The sequence below is a fragment of the Microcaecilia unicolor genome, chromosome 13, assembly GCF_901765095.1.
Source record: "Microcaecilia unicolor chromosome 13, aMicUni1.1, whole genome shotgun sequence".
In the NCBI taxonomy this organism is placed as follows: Eukaryota; Metazoa; Chordata; class Amphibia; order Gymnophiona; family Siphonopidae; genus Microcaecilia; species Microcaecilia unicolor.
The window spans coordinates 72116692-72138731 of NC_044043.1; the positions used below are offsets into that span (position 1 = coordinate 72116692).

The window sequence follows — 22040 nt, forward strand, 5'->3', positions numbered from 1 at the left end:
CTTTAAACGTTAGGCTGTTCCTCACTCTTAGCCTTATTGGCTGAGGTAGCAATTTTGGATGGTTTTGAAGTTGTGCATACTTTAGCATGATGGGTATCCCAGAAGAAGGTGAGATGACAAGAGAAATCCTAGTGGCAAACAGATTTAAGCAGTTGCTAGGCATTGTCCAGCCCCCTCCCCTTCCTCTAACACAACTTTCTTTTTCCGCCTGGGTGAAACGAAGAAGGAAAGCTTCAGGTCAGCCACAGGCATCATGTAGGAATTCCTGCATCTGCCCTTCTAAAGAGAGAAGCTTGTTAAGGTAGAAGGGGGAAGGAGATCTAGACCGGGGATCTGCTAGGGAAAGGCTGGGCAATGGGAGGAAGGGAAGAGCAGGAGAATTGTTGCATGATGGGGGGATGAGGGGCAAGAGAGGGCGAAATATTGGGCATGGGGGGAGAGAGAGATGTTGGACCCAGGGTGCAAGGGAGAGGGGTAGAGAGAGATAGAGATGGTGAACAATGGGAGAAACACACTGGTTGAGAACCACCGATGTAAAGGATAATTTTAGTAGCCATGTTCATGCATAAAACACTAATTTCCACATGGAAATGGGCTCATAAGATTAGATCAAGTCAGCCTGTACTTGTATAGCAAGCATGCTCAGGAGGTGGCATTTGGGTGGAGCCTATGTGTTTTTTCAAATTGTCTAGAAATAGGTGCCTTCCTGCCCTGTTAACCTAGGCACCCTGTTATAAAATTACCCCCATACCATGTATTGCTCTCCTGGGAAATTTTAGAATGCCTAATTCTGTGAACATAAGTATTGCCATACTGAGACAGACTGAAGGTTCATCAAGCCCAGTATCCTGTTTCCAACAGTGGCCAATCAAACTACTAATCATTTCTATAGTGCTACTAGATGTGCACAGCACTGTGATTGTACACATTATATACAGGTACTTTCTCTGTCCCTAGAGAGCTCACAATCTAGGTTTTTGTATCTGGGACAATGGAGGATTAGGTGACTTGCCCAAGGTCACAAGGAGCTGCAGTAGGAATTGAACCCAGGTTGCCAGAATCAAAGTGTGCTGCACTAACCATTAGGCCACTCCTCCACAGTCACTCCTGCCCTTGCTGGGTCCTCTGCCAAAATAGCTGCTGAGACTTCCTTGGCAGCCTTATGAGACTGTTGCGGGAGGTCTTGGTAGCCTTTTTGAGATTGGTCCTGACATGGGCAGTAGCAACTGAGGATTGGTCCCAGCAACTATTTTGACATTGGAACTGGTGGGGTTTTCATGTCAAGTCCTCAAAGGCTGCCAAGAGGTCAGGTTTTCAGAATATCCGTAATGAAATTGCATGAGAGAGATTTCCGTATGATGGAAGTAGTAGACATGCAAATCTCTCTCATGCATACTCATTACAGATAAAGATCATGAAAACATGATCTATTAGCAGCCCTTTAATGAATATGCATGAGAGAGATTTGCATACAATAGAGGTTTGTAGTAAGCATGTAAATCTATCTCCTTTGGGATATCCTGAAAACCTAACCTATTAGCAGCCTTGAGGACTCAGTGTGAAGACTAAGGCTCTAGAGAAGCGGTTCTCAAACCTGTCCGGGGGATCCCCAGCCATTCAGGTGTTCAGGATATCCACAATGAATGTGCATGAGAAAAATCAGTATGCAATGGAGTCAGTACTTGCAAACTGTCAGACTTGTGAGTTCTTGGTAGAGCGCTGCTGAGCCTGGTACTCGGACCAGGTTCCGCTTGGCGGCTGGACAACCCCGGGTTTCACCTGCGCTGACCGCCATTCCCCAGAGGTTGAGCCCCTAGGTGGGAGCGGCCTGCAGGACTTACGGGACGGAGCTGGAAGCGGGGGGTTGAATGTATCGGCCAAGCAGGCAGCAGGTCAACAGAGTAATCCAGGTACAAGTGGCAGTCAGTAGACAGGCGGCAGGCAACAGAGTAATCCAGGTACAGGCAGTAGGCAGGCGGCTGGCAAGAGAGTAATCCAGGTACAGGTGAAAGTTAGTAGGCAGGCGGCAGGCAAGAGAGTAATCCAGGTACAGGTGAAAGTCAGCAGGCAGGCAGAAGGGTAATCCAGGTACAGGCAAAGTCAGCAACGAGGGACCAGTACATAAGAAGCAGACTACAGAGTTAGAAACACCTACCAAAGTAGAAACCGAAGCATGTCCAGGAACAGCTCAGCTGATAAAGTGCTGGCATCTGACATCAGCAGGGAGAAGGGGCACAGCCATAGGACAAGAGCAGGGGAAGTAGGAACCGGAAGACCAATAGGAGAGAAGCAAAGGAAGCCAGGCAGAGGAAGAGCAGACCCAGGTGGGTGGAAGCAAAGCAATTAAGGAGCCTGCAACCACCGCTCTCTGAACAAACCCAGAGAAGACTACACACACATGGCTCAGGCAGTGCGTCAAGTGTGCGTGTCGACGGGACCCCGTGCAGCCCGAGGATGCCGCTTGCGTTAAGGTAGGGGACATGACACAAACAGGTTTCATGAATATTTACTGCAGATATCCTGAATATATCTACCTGGCTGGCAGTCTCATTTTCGAAAGAGATGAACGTCCATCTTTCGACATAAATTGGAACATGGACGTCCATCTCCCAGAGATGTCCAAATCGGTATAATTGAAACCCGATTTTGGACATCTCTAACTGAAGTCCGTTGCAAGGACGTCCAAATTTCAAGGGGGCGTGTCGGGGGCATGGTGAATCGGGACTTGGGCATGCCTAACACTTGGACGTCTTTGAGCCATAATTGAAAAAAGCAGGGACGTCCTAAAGTAAAACTTGGATGTTTTCACTCGGATGTGTTTTTTTAACGAATAAGACACAAAAAGGTGCCCGAAATGACCAGATGACCACCGGAGGGAATTGGGGATGACCTCCCGTTACTCCCCCAGTGGTCACTAACCCCCTCCCACCCTCAAAAAACATCTTGAAAAATATTTCATGCCAGCCTCAGATGTCATACTCAGGTCCATGACAGCGCATGCAGGTCCCTGGAGCAGTTTTAGTGGGTGCAGTGCACTTCAGACAGGTGGACCCAGGCCCATACCCCCCTACCTGTTACATTTGTGGAGGAAACAGCGAGCCCTCCAAAACCCACCAGAAACCCTCTTTTCCCACATATAGGTCCCCCCCTTCACCTGTAAGGGCTATGGTAGTGGTGTACAGTTGGGGGTAGTGGGTTTTGGGGGGCTCAACACACAAGGTAAGGGAACTGTGTACCTGGGAGCATTTTATGAAGTCCACTGCAATGCCCCCTAGGGTGCCCGACTGCTGTCCTGGCATGTCAGGGGGACCAGTACCCTACAAATGCTGGCTCCTCCCACATCCAAATGGCTTGCATTTGGACGTTTTTGACATGGACGGCTTTGGTTTCAAAAATCGCTGCAAGTCAAAGACATCCATGTCTAAGGACATCCAAATCCAAGGACGTCCTTGGTATTTTTGAAATGAAAGATGGACGTCCATCTTTTTTCGAAAATACAGTTTTCCCTGCCGCCGGATTTGGACATTTTACAAAGATGTTCAAATCCCAACTTGGATGTTTCTTTCGAAAATGCCCCTCTGGGTGTGTCCAGAACACTGGGTTGAAAACTGTGTCATGATGATAATTTTTGAGCGCCATCAGTCTGCTTATTCACCTGGTGACAAAGACTAGACTGATGCTGTAAAATACACATGACTGATGAGAATTGATTTAATAGGAACAGGGGCATAGCCAGACACCCAATTTTTGATGGGCCTGAGCCCAAAGTGAGTGGGCACAAAAACCTGTCCCCCACCCTCTCCCTCCCCTCCCTCCCTAAGCGATCAGGGGTGTCTTAACTTCATTTCCCCACCCCCACCCCTATCTTTTAAGTCCTTTAGTTCTTCACCAGCAGTGAGTAGCAATATATACCTGCTGCTCACACCAGTCCTGAACCTTCCCTCTGATGCAGTTTCTGGTCCCATGAACAGAAAGTTGCATCAGAGGGAAGGCTCAGGGCTGGTGCAAGCAACTGGTATAAGTTGCCTGGGTGGGGGAGGGGAGGGAGAGATTCTGAGATTCTTCAGCTAGCAGGCCTTGGGGACCCCCCCCCCCCCCCCCCCGCCAGCCACATCACAGCTATGCTGCTGCTGGGTGGGTCCGAGTTTAAAGTGGGTAGGTCTATCCATGGCTACGCCACTAAATGGGAAGGATTGAAGCAAGGACCTGTTCTTGCAGCCATTGGTTCCTATACTAAGACAGCTGCCACTGTAAAAAAAGAGAGAGAGAGAGAGTGGAGGACCATAAACCCCCTAATTCTGTAATCAGGTGCACACGTTTTCACACTTAGCATGCAAAATTGTGTGTACAGTTTATAGAATAATGGGTGTTAATATGTAACGTAATCGATAAATTAGGTGCTAATTGTCATTAAAAACAATAATTGAAGTTAATTGGCACTAATTTGCAGTTCTGTGCATTAACTGCCCTTAGTATTCTATAATCTTGGCGTGTACTTCTTCTAGGACATAGCTGCTAGAGGAGTGTGGATGTGGGAGAGACATGCGTGGATCAGGGGTTATAGGATACTGTCAGTTACACGCACAACTGACAGCTGTTAGACACAAGAATTTATACCAGCGTTTGACATGACGTAAGCGCTCGTGATTAAAGTTAGACCCTAAAATGTGGATTTACATTAGTCTATAACAGCAATTACACGTGATTGATTAAATAGAATTCACACTTAGGCACTATAATGCTGGGTGCTAACTTTAAGCATCCTGTAGTGAATTACCCCCAAAGTGACTAGATAGGCTAATCCATTATTGTAATTCATTCTTGCTAGGGTTTTTTGTAATGTAGGCTTTAAAATATTCAGATGTGTTCAGCTCCTGTTTAAACATAAGGATATAACATTTAGGAAAGTAAGTTGCAACCAGAATGCCAAAGCAACTGAAGAGGATGACAGACATCTGAACTAGTGACTTGTGCTCCTGTGCAGCCCCTGCATGGGTTGGTATGCAGATGATCCAGGAAAAAATGAAGGTGAGCATGGCAAATGTGATGTCCCTGGCCATGTTGTACTGACGAGAGGGCTTCTCTGAAAGCAAGGTACATATGAAAGAGCAGAGGACAAGGAACCCATTGTAACCAAACATGAAGCCTAACGCTAGAAGAGGATCGATAGTGCATCTCAGGAAAATGTTCAGGGACTTGATGGGCATATTAGCCTGTTCTGAGAACATCTTGATGGTCTTAACGTAAAGAACACTCAGCAGCACCTGAAGCAGCACCAAGCATATGATGGATAGTCCCACACCCTTGTTTAGTAACCAGTGAAGCCTAGTCTGAGAGAGACTCTTCAAGTCTATAGCCATTAAGATCCGGAGGGACTTCACCAGAAAGGTTGCAAGGCAGGTAGCCACAGTAATGGCCACAGATGGTTGCTGTAATTGGCACAAAAGGTCAGTAGGCTCGCCGATAAAAAAGCAGATGCTGCAAGACAGGGCTGCCAATGACACCAACATCAGGAAGTTTAGGTGGCCTCCTGAGGCTTGGACTACTGGTGTGTGCCAATGGCTGATGAAGAGCCAGCAGATCAAGCAGATCAGAAGCACAAGTACTGCCATGATGGCCAGGAGAATTCTGACAGTGTTTTGATCCCAATAAAGAAAGGAGAAGATAGGAGGGCGACAGGTCATACTCCCAGGCTCAGACCACTGACCTGAAGGGCATTGGATGCAGTCTGGAACAAAGGAGTAACAGAAGAAAGTTACACAAAGGCAACTATGGACTGCCTCCAGGCATTATCAAGTGTGAAATTCTGGTTGCTATATTGGGCCTGGAGAAAACTAGATTCTCACAGCCCAATGCACAAAGGTTACCATGCAGTCAACGTTTGTTTTAGACTGTTTGTAGCCAATAAAGCAAATGTTATCTACTGAGTAATGCATAAAGGGTTTTTCTGTGGCTCTAATGCAGTGGTGTTCCTTGGTTGGCTGCCACCCGAGGCAGATCACCGCTGCGCACCCCCCCCCCCTCCGGATGCAGCATCCTCCCCCCAAGTGCAGCATTGTACCCCCCCCCCCCCCCTCCGGCACACAGTAACATAGTAGATGACGGCAGAAAAAGACCTGCACGGTCCATCCAGTCTGCCCAACAAGACAAACTCATATGTGCTACTTTTTGTGTATATCTTACCTTGATTTGTAAACCAGTTCCTTGCTCCCTCTGCCCTGGAAAAGGAAGTAACATCAGAGGGAGCAGGGAACCGGTGGAGCCGACAGGCATGTGGCTGCTCCATGCACCCCCCTGCAGAGTGCACCCGGGGCGAACCGCCCCACCCTCGGTACGTTACTGCTGTAATATGTGCCGTTAGCAGCCACTGAGAACCTTATGCAAATGTATTACATTGAGCTCATTAGTATTCTAATGAGCATTCAATGTGATGCACAGCTTTAGATCACCTAGCTAATGAGCTTGTTTTACAGGTGCTCTGGAGCTGTCTGAGAGGAGAGAAACAGGCAGTTGCAAAGGCTGCCTGTTTGTGCTCCCTACCTCCTAACCCCTCTGGCTCCCCCCCACTCCCCAAACCCTGAACCAAAAATCCCTGGACCGCCTCCTAACCCCCCCCCCCCCAACATGATAACCCAGACTACCTCCCAATCCCCCTCCCAAAGATCTCTTAAAAATTCCCTGGTGGTCCAGTGGACCCTGACACACCTCCACCCCACCCCTTCCCCTCCTGGACACCCCAGAGCAAAAGAATCCTGATGGTCCAGAGAACCACTTCCTGACAACCCTCCCCCCCCCCCCCCCCCACACACACACACACTGTAACTATCACTCCCTGGTGGTCTAGTGAACCCCAACTCCTCCATGTACCTTAGATCTGCAGGAGGCAGGAGGCTCTGCTCTTTTACATGGTGGTGCCCAACCCCTGCCCGATGCATCCTGGGATGCACTGGGAGGGACTAAATACCATATAAGGAATTGGTGTTTAGCTCCTCCCAGTGCATCCTAGGATGCTTTGGACAAGAGCTGGGTGCCGCCATTTTGAGAGGGCCAGGCCCAGAGGCAGGAGGGAGGAGGCGTTGCTTCTGTGGATCTATGGTACATGGTGGTGTGGGGGGTCAGTAGACCACCAAGGAGGGATGGTTACAGGTAGGAGGGATGGTTATAGGTAGGAGGGGTCCACTGGACCACCAGGGTTCTTTTGCTTGGGGAGGGTGTCTGGGTCCATTGGACCACCAGGGAATTTTAAAGAAATCTTTGGAGGGGAGTCCGGAGGCGATCTACTGGACCACTAGGGATTTTGTGCAAGCTGTCAAATGCATTTGACAGCTTCCAGTTGCAAACAGCAATCGATGCACGAAAGGAGATCCATGCATCTTATTTTGCATGTGATCCCCTTTGTGCATTGGTTGCTGTTTGCGACCCAGTAATTTTTCCAGTGGCACCTGTATATACCGGGTGCTGCTGTGCGTCAGCCCCTCAGTAAGGTGCGAGCAGAAGCCTTGAAATTCATGCAGATCTCTTCTTCATATACCATCTGACCCACTTGTATAGTCATCAAAGCTCATGTACAGCAACATTTCTTTTGTCAATCAATTGGCAATGTATTATGACTTGCTCTGACACAGCATATTCCAATGTTTTTAACTTTTAACAAGCAAAAAGCAATGGGTTACTGATTAAAACACTGGATTCTAATCCTGGCCCCATTACAGACTCTGTGAGGCCCCAGCCAGTCCCTTACCTCCCCTCACCCTTTCTGAACACAGACTGGCACAGCCCGCACTCAGTTGTGAGTTTGAACATAAGCCACCACCTCATAGGAAGAAATTCCCAAGAAAGTCTCACCTGTGATGTTTGCCATGGTTCCCTCTGGACAGGTGTCGCAGTCAAAGCAGCAGAAATGGAAACCTTTAATAATCTTTACCTGGCCAGTTAGACACTCCTTGGAACAGGTAGACTGAGGTTCCTGGGGAGGGACAAGCCTGGTGCTAAGTGTGTGCTTATTAATTACAGCATCCTTATAAAGTACACTGAATTTACCCACACCGGACTGTGCTTAGAGAGGCAACCATGGGGTTGCACATGGCATTACTGGAGAGATACATTGCCCTGTTATGCTTAATGTGTTTATCTGAGCTATGCTTTATCTAAGAGTAGAGAAAATAATAGTTTGCTAAAAGTTTCTGAATTCTGAATTTCAGAAATAGAGTAAAGAGGTTACAAATAAATGAAAGTACACTGAATTTTCCTGGCAAGACATTAGGGCCAGATGTGCTAAAGAGATTTCCCCAGAAAGTGTTTTTAGGAAAAAAGCTTAGCATATCTGGAATATACTTTGTACTTCTGATGTGTTCTGTGCCAGACCAGTGTCTCAACCAGAGAATAATCATCATCATAATATCATTAATACGGCTATTAAGAGAAACCATGATCCTGTGGCATGCAGGTGAAACACCCACAGTTCTTACCAAGATATTTAGAAGTTAATGTTTACATGTAAACAAAGGAGAAAGCTGTTTGAAGTTTTCAAATATTTCAGCATGAATAGCAGCAGTTCTGACAGTGTGCTTCCTGATTAATGCAGTTAACCCTAGTATTATGTCTCTTCTGGGAACTGGTTGTGTTTTATGGTTTGCAATAGATCAGGATGGGGGGGGGGGGGTGTTCCCCCTCCCCCTCCCCAGTTGACTATACTAGAGTCTCAGCTGAAACTCCAAATGCCACAGACACAACGTGGCCCTGACTGTGGTTATAGCAGTAGCCTGAGAATCAGGGAAACCAGCATTCAGATCCCACTGCTGCCCCCTGTGTTATAGTTTCCTAGGTGCAAACTTAGGAATCCTTTTACCAAGCTGCAGTAAGCACTAGCGCATGCTTTCCGCAGCTTTAAAGGGCTTACCACGGGGTGAGCTCAGGCATCCTGCTATTATGTTTTATCATTATCATGTTACCCAAGACCCTCTATTATACTAAATGTATACTTTCTTATATGTTTCCACTATTCACGATATATTGAAAGCCACATTGAGCCTGCAAAGAGGTGGGAAAATGTGGGATACAAATGCAATAAATAAATAAATCCTGCAATAAGGTCTGGGTTAGTGCACTCACATCGCGTGGTAAAAAATATTTTGTATTTTTACCATGGGGCGGGGGGGATGTCGGGGGCTTGGAGAGTGGTCATGTCTGTGGTAATCAGTTAGCGTGCTCCAATAAAGCTGCTCTAACTAATTAGCATGCAATTAGCTCATGAGCCCTTATTGTCTGCAAAATAGGTGGCGGTAAGGGCTCATGTGCTAATCTTTTTTTAATAACCACTCACTAATGGCAATCAGATCATTTCTGGGGGGTGTTCCTGGGCTTAGCGGTGGGTACCTTGTGCCGCTCACTTGGTTTACTCTACTGCGGTGTGGTCTGAGTATGTTTGAATTTGGTTTGAGGTAAGATATTTCAATGCTGATGTATATGGTATTTGGTATGTATAATCACATCTACTATAATAAAATGCCCCCTCAACATTCTGAGGACACTGACGTCACTGCAGGCACTCACACACCGGTTCGTAAGTTCATGGTGGTGAAGCCACAACACTCACCATGTCTCCGTGCCCCGCCCTCGCGTCACACGTGATGACGTAGAGGGTGGAACAAGAAAACAAGGCAAATGAATGCACAGGGAACAGTAGGGAAACGCGGAGCGTGTTTCCCTACTCCTCCCCTTCCAAGAAATCCCAGCCGCCGCCGCCGTGCCCATCACCCCGGCCCCTTTTGCCCCATCGCCCCGCCCCCTTCAAGGTACCGCCCCGCCCCCGGTAGCACACTCTTCCCCTCATCACCTTCCCTCCCCCCTGTCACCTCCCCTCCCCTTACGCCACTAACCCTGGTGGTCTAGCGGTACTTGTTCGCTCGGGCAGGAATGAAGGAACCCCCGCTTTCCTGCCCGGAGCGCTGCTGCTAGCTGCCCGGCTGCATCGTGTCTGAGTCCGGCTCTCGGCGATTCAAAATGGCCGCCGAGAGTTGAAGCTGCCGCGTGTTTCCCTACTGCTCCCCGTGCATTCATTTGCCTTGTTTTCATGTTCCACCCCCTACATCATCACGTGTGACGTGAGGGCGGGGCACGGAGACATGGTGAGTGTTGTGGCTTCACCACCATGAACTTACAAATCGGTGTGTGAGTGCCTGCAGTGACGTCAGTGTCCTCAGAACGTTGAGGGTGCGTTTTATTATAGTAGATAGTGTTTGTTTATGGTATTTGCTTGTAGTTCTGGCTACTGAAGACACCTTATGGCGAAACTGAAGTTTTCTATGTATGGTGGTGAGGCTAATTAAGTAACAATCCCATGGAAAGGCCCTTATTTGTCACTAGAGATGACTTTCTTAAAACAAGGGGTTAGATTTCAGGAAGTATTCCTTTACCTTCTGCTCAGTGTGCTGCTGTGGCTAAGAAAGCAAATAGAATGTTAGGTATTATTAGGAAAGGAATGGAAAACAAAAATGAGGATGTTATAATGCCTTTGTATCGCTCCATGGTGCGACCGCACCTCAAATATTGTGTTCAATTCTGGTCGCCGCATCTAAAAAAAGATAAAGTGGAATTAGTAGAAAAGGTGCAGAGAAGGGCAATGAAAATGATAAAGGGGATGGGACGACTTCCCTATGAGGAAAGGCTAAAGCGGCTAGGGCTCTTCAGCTTGGAGAAAAGGCAGCTGAGGGGAGATATGATAGAGGTCTATAAAATAATGAGTGGAGTTGAACAGGTAGATGGGAAGCGTCTGTTCACGCTTTCCAAAAATACTAGGACTAGGCGGCATGCGATGAAGCTACAATATAGTAAATTTAAAATTAATTGGAGAAAATGTTTCTTCACTCAATGTGTAATTAAACTCTGGAATTCGTTGCCAGAGAATGTGGTAAAGACGGGTAGCTTAACGGAGTTTTAAAAAGGTTTGGACGGCTTCCTAAAGGAAAAGTCCATAGACCGTTATTAAATGGACTTGGGGAAAATCCACTATTTCTGGGATAAGCAGTATAAAATGTTTTGTACATTTTTGGGATCTTGCTGGGTATTTGTGACCTGGATTGGCCACTGTTGGAAACAGGATGCTGGGCTCGATGGACCTTTGGTCTTTCCCAGTATGGCAATACTTATGTACTTACCTTGCCTTTCCCATGCCACTTGATTAGTGACTTTGTAATGACCAACTTGTCCTTATACTCTCCAATGACGGTCACTGGGGCCCCTTTCTTCCCCGTTGTCCAAGTCAGGATCTCATATCCAGCATTCGGATTCCCGTTTTCGTCAAAGAAGAAAGAAGCGTTGTTATGTGTGAAGTTAACTTTCTTCACTTCCTTCAGCAGCTGCAGAACAAAACATTCCTGGGTCATTGGTGTGCTCCTTTCAATAAAAGAACCCCAAACTGTCTCCTTAATCCTCTGGAACCTGCAGGTTATCAGCTCCAAATATTTGTTCTAATGTACTGGAGCAATCTGAGTGGAGGAGTGGCCTAGTGGTTAGGGTGGTGGACTTTGGTCCTGGGGAACTGAGGAACTGAGTTCCATTCCCACTTCAGGCACAGGCAGCTCCTTGTGACTCTGGGCAAGTCACTTAACCCTCCATTGCCCCATGTAAGCCGCATTGAGCCTGCCATGAGTGGGAAAGCGCAGGGTACTAATGTATCAAAAATAAAATAGATACTATTGGAGATTCTAGATGGAATGTTGCTACTATTTGAGATTCTACATGGAATGTTAATGTTGCTATTCCACTAGCAACATTTCATGTAGAAGCCTGCCCTTGCAGCCGCGCAGGCTTCTGTTTCTGTGAGTCTGATGTCCTCCCAAGTTCGGCGAATTTAACTCCCTCCCTCCGGATCCGGTCCCTTACGTCAGCGACTTCACGAATTCTTCGGGGTCGCTGCAAGCGCTGACTCTCCCCCGCTGGCGCTGCAGGTTCGTGATTCAAAATGGCCACCGAGACTAACAAGGGCAGCCTCCAAGACTTCGGCAGAAGTCTCGCGAGGCCGCCTCTGGAAGTCTTGGCGGCCATTTTTAAAATGCGAACCTGTAGCGCCAGCGTGGGAGAGTCAGCGCTTGCAGCAACCCCGAAGAATTTGTGAAGTCGCTGACGTAAGGGACCAGATTGGGAGGGAGGAAGAGAGCCGGCTCACGCAATTCATAAGTACATAAGTACATAAGTAGTGCCATACTGGGAAAGACCAAAGGTCCATCTAGCCCAGCATCCTGTCACCGACAGTGGCCAATCCAGGTCAAGGGCACCTGGCACGCTCCCTAAACGTAAAAACATTCCAGACAAGTTATACCTAAAAATGCGGAATTTTTCCAAGTCCATTTAATAGCGGTCTATGGACTTGTCCTTTAGGAATCTATCTAACCCCTTTTTAAACTCCGTCAAGCTAACCGCCCGTACCACGTTCTCTGGCAACGAATTCCAGAGTCTAATTACACGTTGGGTGAAGAAAAATTTTCTCCGATTCGTTTTAAATTTACCACACTGTAGCTTCAACTCATGCCCTCTAGTCCTAGTATTTTTGGATAGCGTGAACAGTCGCTTCACATCCACCCGATCCATTCAACAACCGGCTCGCAAGAGCCGAGCAAAGTTAACAACCGGCTCTTGCGAGCCGGTGCGAGCTGGCTCCAGCACACCACTGGACTCACCCCACAATAGCCAGGACCCCTGCAACCAGTCACAGAATCTATGACAAGGCAGAATTGCTGAGTAGAGCCTGAGCTCTTTCATTAAAACTTGGGGACCATGGGTCAATTTCAGCACACAATGGAAAAGGTGCTGGTACTCAGTACCCCCAAGTACCCCCTCAAAAAAAGCCCTGGTACTAGCACTTTTTGTTTTTGCTAGAAAAAACACACCTAGTGCATCCATTCCCCTCCTCCAAACACACTGCCACACCTTCTACAGTTCTGTGTTGGAAAACTTTCCCAAAGCCAGTCATCTGCCTGCTTTCCTTACTTGTTTCTTTAAGGTCACAAATGATAAAACTAAGCATTACAGTCAAGCAGGCTAAATCATAGAGGCTGAGACATTTATTCAGCACAAAGCTGCACACTTTCGAAATAACTCCTAAATTAAAATTGGGCTTTTTTTCTATGCTATATTGTATCCTTCTGATTCCCACTTTAGGATCATGGAGCTCCTTGAAAGACGTCGAAGGAGCTTGATTAGAACACCGTCACGGAAAAAGGTTCACACAAGCTGAATCAAAGATAAAATAACTTGTGCCAGTGGAGGCCCAAGCACTTTGAACTCAGGTCCACCCAGTAGCAGCACACCTATGATGTGGCTGGCAGGGATTCCCAAGCCCCACCAGCTGAAAACTCCCAACATCTGTCCCTCCTGCATACCTTGTAAATAGCAGATCTTCGCCTGCAGCAAGCAGCGACTGATACATACTGCTCACACTGACCCCACAGCCTTCCCTCTGACGTATTCCCACCTGTGCGGAAACAGGAAGTTGCATCAGTGGGAAGGCCAACATGAGCAGTGTGTATTAGTTGTTGCTCGCTGCCGGTGAAAATCTGCTCTTTAAAAGGTATGCGGGAGAGGGGGAATGGCTGAGAGACCATATGACATGCAGGTGAGAGAAGAAGAGACCAAATCACCTGTGGGTTGGGGTGGGGTTCTTCTGCCCACCCATCTCGGGCCCAGGACCACCCCAAATTGGGTGTCTGGCTACGCCCCTGACTTGTGCTCTGGTTCAGTACCGTACACCCTTATGTACTGCTTTAAGGTGGGCGAGAGCTCAGAGGAAAGCATACCTGCCAGGGATACAGATTGAAGCCTTTTTCACACTTGGTATTACTGCAGTGGAGAACATGATGGAGAGCGTGAGCCACGCAGTACACAGCTATATACACATTGAAGGCCAACTGATTCATCAATGGGTCCCACATCATAGATATGTTGTCTCTGCATGAGGCACAGCTGGTATGGAACTCCTGCATCTCAGAGAGGATCCAGTCTTCTTTGCGTGCTTTGTTTGCATTGCTTTCTAAGGAGTATTGCCTTACTTCTTTTAAGAGGCTTAACATTTTTTTCACATAGGTCTCAAAGCCAGGGATAGTATTAATCTTCACTGAGAAGCCAATCACCGTCCCGATGTTCTCAATGCCAGGGATCTGTTGAATGCCACCAGCGAGTGACCACCCCGCACTAGCAATCCACACCATTTCCAACTCTGCACTCAGAACATAAGTCAGGAAAGTAGACGCTTGGTAATGGGAAGCAAAGAGAACGGTGATATTGACTTTTGCGTTCCGGATTCTGTCAATAATTTGCTGGATGGCTCTGCTGCTGGAGTCCTCAGGGATATGAGACATGTGGGCTATGCAGATTCCATTCTGGGCAGCCTGCCTGGATAACTGCTGCAGGCCCTGCTTTCCGTACTCATCGCTGCCACCTACAGCTGCAATCCAGTTCCACTGAAACTCCTTCATGAGCTGTATCATCCCCTGCACTTGCCCACGGTCACTGGGCATCATTCTGAGGAGTGATGGAAAGATGGTTCTATCGCTTAACTTTTCACTGGAAGCACTATGGCTGATCTGAAACCAAGAGAAATGTTAGTTATTTCCAGGACTGGGCTTTTTGCAAGCAGACTTCTAATAGTAGTAAGAGAAAATAAACAAAGGTACTTGTGTAATAATCGTAGGGTTTCCAATTGGCTCTATGTATGTTTGTCAGATTAGTTCAGTCTTGGTTTTAACTCTATGCATACAAAGGCTTATGTGTTTTATAGGGAGCTCAGAATTACACATTTACAAATGTAATGGGGTAAATTCAGGACTGAATCTGCCTGACTGCAGAAATGCAGTGAGCTGGCAGCCCAAATACCTCACAAAATCCAGTCCCTAGAACCCTGCAAAAACTAAAACAAAAAAAAATAAATGAGCTAAAAAAAAAATACAGCAATCTAGGAACACTTTATTATGGGACTCTTTTATTAAAGCTTAGCAGATGCTAAAGCAGGGGCGTAGCCAGACTTCAGCGGGAGGGGGGTAAAGAGCCTGAGGTGAGGGGGCACATTTTAGCCCCCCCCGGCGCCGCTGACCCCCACTGCCATTGCCGATCCCTCCCCCCACCATTGCCTTCGCCACCACCAACAACAACTTTGACCTCCCCAACGACCCTCTCGACCTCCCTCCTGCCGCCAACCCTCCCCCGCCGCCGCCGTCACCTACCTTTGCTGGTGGGGGACCCCAACCCCCGCCAGCCAAGGTCCCTTTCTTCCAGCGCAAGGCTTCGTTCTGTTTCTGTGAGTCTGACATCCTGCACGTATGTGCAGGACGTCAGACTCACAGAAACAGAACGAAGCCTTGCGCCAGAAGAAGAGGACCTCGGCTGGCAGGGGTTGGGGTCCCCCACCAGCAAAGGTAGGCGACGGCGATGGCGGCGGAGGGTTGGCAGCTGGAGGGGAGTCAAGAGGGTCGTCAGCAGGGGGGTCCAGGGCCAAATCTATGGGGCCAAGGCCCCCGTGGCCCCACGTAGCTATGCCACTGACGAATAGTAGCAGGTGCTAAATGCTGCACTTTTATAGCTATGGAGCATTTGGCACTTAGTACTTGCTAATGTCTATTAGCACACTCTAAGCTTTAGTAATACTGCCTCTATGTTATTATATCTCAAAAAATTCAAAGATAAATATATACAAAACTTGCACAAAAACACAATAAATAACACAGCAAAATGAAAATAAATAAATAAATAAATAAATAAAAAAGACCAACATGAAAATAGAGGAGAAAAATACCTTAAATACACCATCAGTGCATGTTCGTGTTCATCAATAGCCACAATTTCCAACAATAGCCACAACATACCCAGCAACACTGACCTGGAAAGGCTGGAACTTGTTAGACCTTGGATGCTAAGTAGGGTAAGTCCCAGGTCGTACATGAATGGGATGCTGTTAGGCTCTGTTTTTTGATTTTATAATTTGTGACCTTAAAGAAATAAGACGATGAAGAACCTTTGCAGTGTTCTGCCAAGAAAGATTATGGGCAGTGATAGAGAGCCATAATTCAACACCCAAAATGGATAGAAATAAGATAGGAAACACAAACAAATCACAAGGCAGATTACACATAAAGGGCAAACCAAGGTCAGAGCCAGGAATTCCTAAATCCAAGACAGAGTGGATACAAGTCCCAGGACTTCTCCTGAATCAGAGTCAGTGCTCTAATGAGTATCCCAGGCCTCATCTCTCGTTGTAGCACATGCTACAAATGTTAGGAGCCCCTTATAAGGTAGCATCAGCAGAACCTTAGATTTTGATGGTTAAATAATTGACCAATGAAGCTACTCTATGATGCCAAGCCTGGACTGAAGTGGTATCTGAAAACTTAAATATCAAATCAAATCAATAGGTATGGTCAGCATTAGAACACACCAAAGAATGCAACTGGGTGTCAGATATCTTCTCAAACACTTATTTCTAGGATAAGGAGCATAAAATGTACTGTACTTTTTTGGGATCTTGCCAGGTACTTGTGACTTGGATTGGCCACTGTTAGAAACAGGATGCTGGGCTTGATGGACCTTCAGTCTGTCCCAGTATGGCAATACTTATGTACTTCTGGTCTTTCACCTTGTATGTCCCTGCCCACTTGCCAGGGCTGCCGAGGGGGGGGGGGCAGGGGGGCAAAATTCCCCGGGCCTGGGCCTCCAAGAGGGGCCCGGCGCCGGGGTCAGGCCGCCGGCTCTGCAGTCCCCGGTCTCACCTGCCTGCCTCCAAGGCTCCGGGCCCCCTTCATTCAAAGCGGCAGTCGCAGATCGCCTCTCTTCTGGCCTTCCCTCCCTGTGTCCCGCCCTCGTGGAAACCGGAAGTTACATCAGACGAGGGCGGGACACAGAGAGGGAAGGCCAGAAGAGACGCGATCTGCGACTGCCGCTTTGAATGAAGGGGGCCTGGAGCCTTGGAGGCAGGCAGGTGAGACCACGGACTGCAGCGGCGGGGGGAGCGACGGGTGGCGGCAGCGGTGGGGGGGGGCGGAGGTGGGGCGACGTCCCAGGCCCGGCCTAGTCTCTTGGTGGCCCTGCCACTTGCCCCCTAATTCTAGAAACTTCTGCACTTAGGCCCAGATTCTATTTATGGTGACTAAAGTTGCGTGCACAAATTTGGCAGTGGAGCCAAACTGCGCGCACAACTTAATTGATTTATAAGCCAATCAGCACTGATAATTGGCTAATAGCAAGCAATTATTGGCACTAATTAGAATTTACGCATGCAACTTTCTAAGTGTATTCTGTAAAGTGGTGCACCTAAATTCTAATGCACAGATCTGAAAAGGGGGCGTGGTCATGGGAGGGGCATGAGCGTTTCTAAAAATAATATACACTGTTATAGAATCTGCCCAATCCGTGCATAAGAAACAAAAAGAAATCATGATAAAATTCTGAAGAGTCCTTTTACTAACGTGTGCTTACCATGAGGGAAAATGCACTAGTGCGAGGCACACTCGGATGTCCCTTGGTAGTGTTGACATCTGCGCACGCTTCCCACATGCTAAAAGGTACCTCCAAAAATGTTTTTCAAAAATAATTGCAGCATGGTTAGCATGTGCAGACGGCAAAACTAAGGGCCCTGTTTACCAAGGTGTGCTAGCATTTTTAGCATGTGATAAAAATTAGCGTGCACTAACGCTAGAGACACGCACAGGAATAAGCGGTTACAGCGCGGCTTAGTAAACAGGGCCCTAACGTGGAATGCTTTAGCTTATCCTGCATTAGATCATTTTTGCTGCGTTAGGCATTTGTTAGCGCCTAACAGCTTAGTAAAAGGGCCCCGAAAAGATGAACCACTAAAAAAATAATGATTCACAATCAAAATCTCTGCCTGTGATCTAAATCCTACTGATCAGGTGGGATTTTAATCATAGTGATTGAGGATGAGAGACATTTGACTCAGGAAAATCACAGGCTATTTTGCAAAGTCCTGCACAGTAAAGACAGATGCACAGCTGGACAGATAGGTAGACGTACTAGTAGAATTGCTACGTAGGCTAATCTGTGCACAGACGCTGTAGTTTTTACCTGGGGAATGTGAAAAAAACTGAGTAACTTCCCAATTGTACTGATCATCTCTATCGTGGAGGGCCCAATGACGGCCATGACGTGGGTCTGATATTCCGTGTAGTTGCACAAGACGTGTATGTCAGAGTCATTCCCCTGACGCAGAAACCGCATGACAGAGTTCAGAATCACCACCGGATCCATGCAGGTGTCGTAGATCTCATAGCCCAGCTGAACTCCAGGCAGCAGGGAGCTGGCACTATTTATCTCGTTCACTGCAAATTTCATGGCAAGTGCACATGACAAACCGTAAGGGTTAAACCTGTGAGAAAGAAGAGGGAATGAACAGAGAAACTGTTCTTTTTAATTAAGGGTCATGGATTTTTAGGACTATAGGTGATACTGTAGTGTGAATGACATCACTCCTGGTAGTGCCTCAGGATCCATGAAGTAAGCAGGGTGCCTCCAGCCACTAACGCTTGCACTCCCCAAGCATGCTCAGGTTGTGCATGAACTGAACATGTTTGGGGCGTGCCGGCATCTCTCTCTCTCTCTGAGGCCATCTCTCCCTCTTTTTCCCTCCACCCCCCTTCCTCCACCCTTCTCTCCCTCAGTTTTGCTTCTCTCCCTATTTCCTCTCCCCCTCCCTGTGCACAGTCCAGAATCTCTCCCTCCTCTTTTAGCCTTGCCTGCGGTTCTCTCTCCCTCCCCCCCCCCCCTCAGCCTCCCGAGGTTTTCTCTTCCTCCATCCCCCTCCTCGGCCACCCAAGGTTCTCTTTTCCTCTCTCTCTCCCTCCCGCCCGCCCCCAACCACCCGAGGTTCCCTCTCCCTATCTTCTTCCTCCCCCCCCACACACACCAACTGAGGTTCCCTCTCCCTCCCCCCCCCTCAGCCTCCCGAGGTTTTCTCTTCCTCCATCCCCCTCCTCGGCCACCCAAGGTTCTCTTTTCCTCTCTCTCTCCCTCCCGCCCGCCCCCAACCACCCGAGGTTCCCTCTCCCTATCTTCTTCCTCCCCCCCACACACACCAACTGAGGTTCCCTCTCCCTCCCCCCCCCCCTCAGCCTCCCGAGGTTTTCTCTTCCTCCATCCCCCTCCTCGGCCACCCAAGGTTCTCTTTTCCTCTCTCTCCCTCCCGCCCGCCCCCAACCACCCGAGGTTCCCTCTCCCTATCTTCTTCCCCCCCCCCCACACACACACCAACTGAGGTTCCCTCTCCCTCCCCTGGCCACCCAAGGCTCTGTCACAATTCCCCCCATCCTGTGGTTCTCTCTTAATTCCACCACCACCGCTTCCACCCTGCCAGCCTGAGGTTCTCCCTCCCCCTTCTGGACTGCTGGCAGCTCTCTCTCTCTCCTCTCCTTCCCACCCAGTTTACCTTTTAGTTCTCTATAAGTCTTTGTCCCTGCAGCCATAGCAGCCGTACTGAAAATCTGCCTGTGGCCTTCTCTCTGACCTGTCCCAAACAGGAAACTGTGTCAAAAGCGGGCGAAATGTGTCAGAGAGAAGGCCTGGTGTAGGCCACAGGCAGATTTTCAGTACGGCTGCTGCGGCTGCAGGGCCAAAGACTTATAGACAACTAAAAGGTAAACTGGATGGGGAAGAGAAGGGAAGGAGAGGGGAGAGAGAGCCACCGATGGTCCAGGAGAGGAGGGAGAGCTACCAGACCGACCATGAGTGCGGGTGGGCAGGGGAGGGAGGAAGTGGGTTAATTATTAATTGCGATTAATAATTAATACGTTAATCGTGATGTTAATTGTGATTAACGTGCAACCTTAATAATAAGTAAGATAACAAAGAAAATAAAATCACAGATACATCAGTCTAGCTTCCCACCCAAGACCAGTTACCACCTATATCTCAGCAGGCTGTGGAACTAAAAAGGTCTTCAGTTTTTTTCCCATACATTTTTGTACCCTGTGCTTTCCCACTCATGGCAGGCTCAATGCGGCTTACATATACAGGTACTTATTTGTACCTGGGGCAATGGAGGGTTAAGTGACTTGTCCAAGGAGCTGCATGTGCCTGAAGTGGGAATTGAACTCAGTTCCTCAGGACCAAAGTCCACCACCCTAACCACTAGGCCACTCCTCCACTGTTGCTACTATTTGAGATTCTACATGGAATGTTGCTATTCCACTAGCAACATTCCATGTAGAAGTCAGCCCTTGCAGATCACCAATGTGGCCGCGCAGGCTTCTGCAGAAACAGAAGCCTGCGCAGCCTTCTACATGGAATGTTGCTAGTGGAATAGCAACATCCCATGTAGAATCTCCAATAGTAGCAACATTCCATGTAGAATCTCCAATAGTATCTATTTTATTTTTGTTACATTTGTACCCCGCGCTTTCCCACTCATGGCAGGCTCAATGCGGCTTACATGGGGCAATGGAGGGTTAAGTGACTTGCCCAGAGTCACAAGGAGCTGCCTGTGCCTGAAGTGGGAATCGAACTCAGTTCCCCAGTTCCCCAGGACCAAAGTCCACCACCCTAACCACTGTTTGTCTGTCTCTCCATCTCTATCCATCTAACCGTATATATGTGTGTGTGTGTGTGTGTGTGTATATATATATATATATATATATATACATACATACACACACACATATGATGGATAGAGATGGAGAGACAGACAGATATATGGGGAAAAAACTGAATATACACACACACACTCACCCATACACACATAGATACAAAGCTAAAGAGTTGGATGGATAGACAGAGATGGACAGATCTATGGACAGAATACTGTCATATATCTCTAGCACAGTAAACTAAGAATCCATTATTCTACTTCTCTATTATCTGTCTGTTCATCAGTGGCATCTGCATTATGTATCACTCTCTAGCACCTGCATCTATCCATCTACTCTACAGTACACTGTCATCCACTGTGCTATGCCTGGAAATTCCTCTCTCTCTGCCTACAGGACAGTACCAGATTCATATCGGTATTCAAAAATCTATCTGTGCATGTGCCAAAGAAATGCATACACTGACCCAAAAGAAAGGGATAGAATTGCAGCGACAAGAAAGAAAATAACGATGACAGTTCCTGGGTTCTGATGAAGTTCAGAATTGTCCCTGGTCTTGCTTTCCAATTATCATCATTTAGGGATTCAGGAAGCCACCACTGCTTGCAAAATGACCGATCAGCCTGCAGCACTCGGAAAGTATCCTGGTTCATCTCTAAAGATGATTTTTCCATGGTTCTTCAGGGTACATTGAAATGAAAAAGCATTCCTTCCTCTATGCTAGATATTGCATAAGCTAGGCAACATGATTTTCTTGTGCTGGAGAACAGGGTTAAGTAATTAACGGCCAGGAGTGTTTGGTAAGGTAAGTTTGATATCAGAACGCGTCTTTCCTTACCTTTTGCAGGTTATCAGATCAGGTCGGCTGCGGGTACTCAGAATATTTGCTTGGTTATGAATGGCAAATAATCCCCCTAACATGTATTCACCAGGTAGAATAAACACTTCATCATTGATGTTAGCATTCTCCAAGCCAGCTGCAGACATTTGGAGAATGGCAACCATGACAATGCTCAATATGGTGAAGGGAGACATTTTTAATGGGAGTCTCTCTTGCACCTGTTTCGCCAGGTATGAGTCGGAAGCACACCTCGGAAATGTGTTTGATTAAATCAGTACATGGAAATCAGTGGCTGTTTGCTTCGATGAATTTGCTTATAGTGTTTTCCATCTAAATGGCTAGAAGCAAATAGCCAGCTGTCTCTAATATTCTGCATTGGGTTAAGTCAAGTCAGAGTAGCAGGCGTTCATGCGTAAGGGAAGGAGCCCCTGGCCAGTGCTGCACCCTGACCATGGAGAGGAAAAAGGGACACCAACAGCTGGGCAGAGTTATGTTTATTAACATATATAAATTTTATACATTATAGAAAAAGTTCCATTCATAATTGTTTACTGTAGACATGAAATATTCCAGCACAAACCTTGACACCTTTGTTCTGTTCTAAAATGTTCTGGTTCCAT

The 22040-nt window shown here is 47.6% G+C and overlaps 1 protein-coding gene across 1 annotated transcript; it reads right to left on the reverse strand.

The window, feature by feature from the left end:
- Nucleotides 1-4672: 4672 nt before the first annotated feature.
- LOC115482400 (taste receptor type 1 member 3-like) lies at nucleotides 4673-21614 on the reverse strand. Its single transcript, XM_030222148.1, has 6 exons — nucleotides 21418-21614; nucleotides 18067-18367; nucleotides 13794-14591; nucleotides 11157-11357; nucleotides 7846-7966; nucleotides 4673-5728 (listed from the first exon to the last, which is right to left on the reverse strand). The coding sequence occupies exons 1-6, from the start codon at nucleotides 21612-21614 to the stop codon at nucleotides 4806-4808; spliced, it is 2541 nt and encodes an 846-aa protein (XP_030078008.1). The 3' UTR covers nucleotides 4673-4805.
- Between the last annotated feature and the right edge of the window lie 426 nt (nucleotides 21615-22040).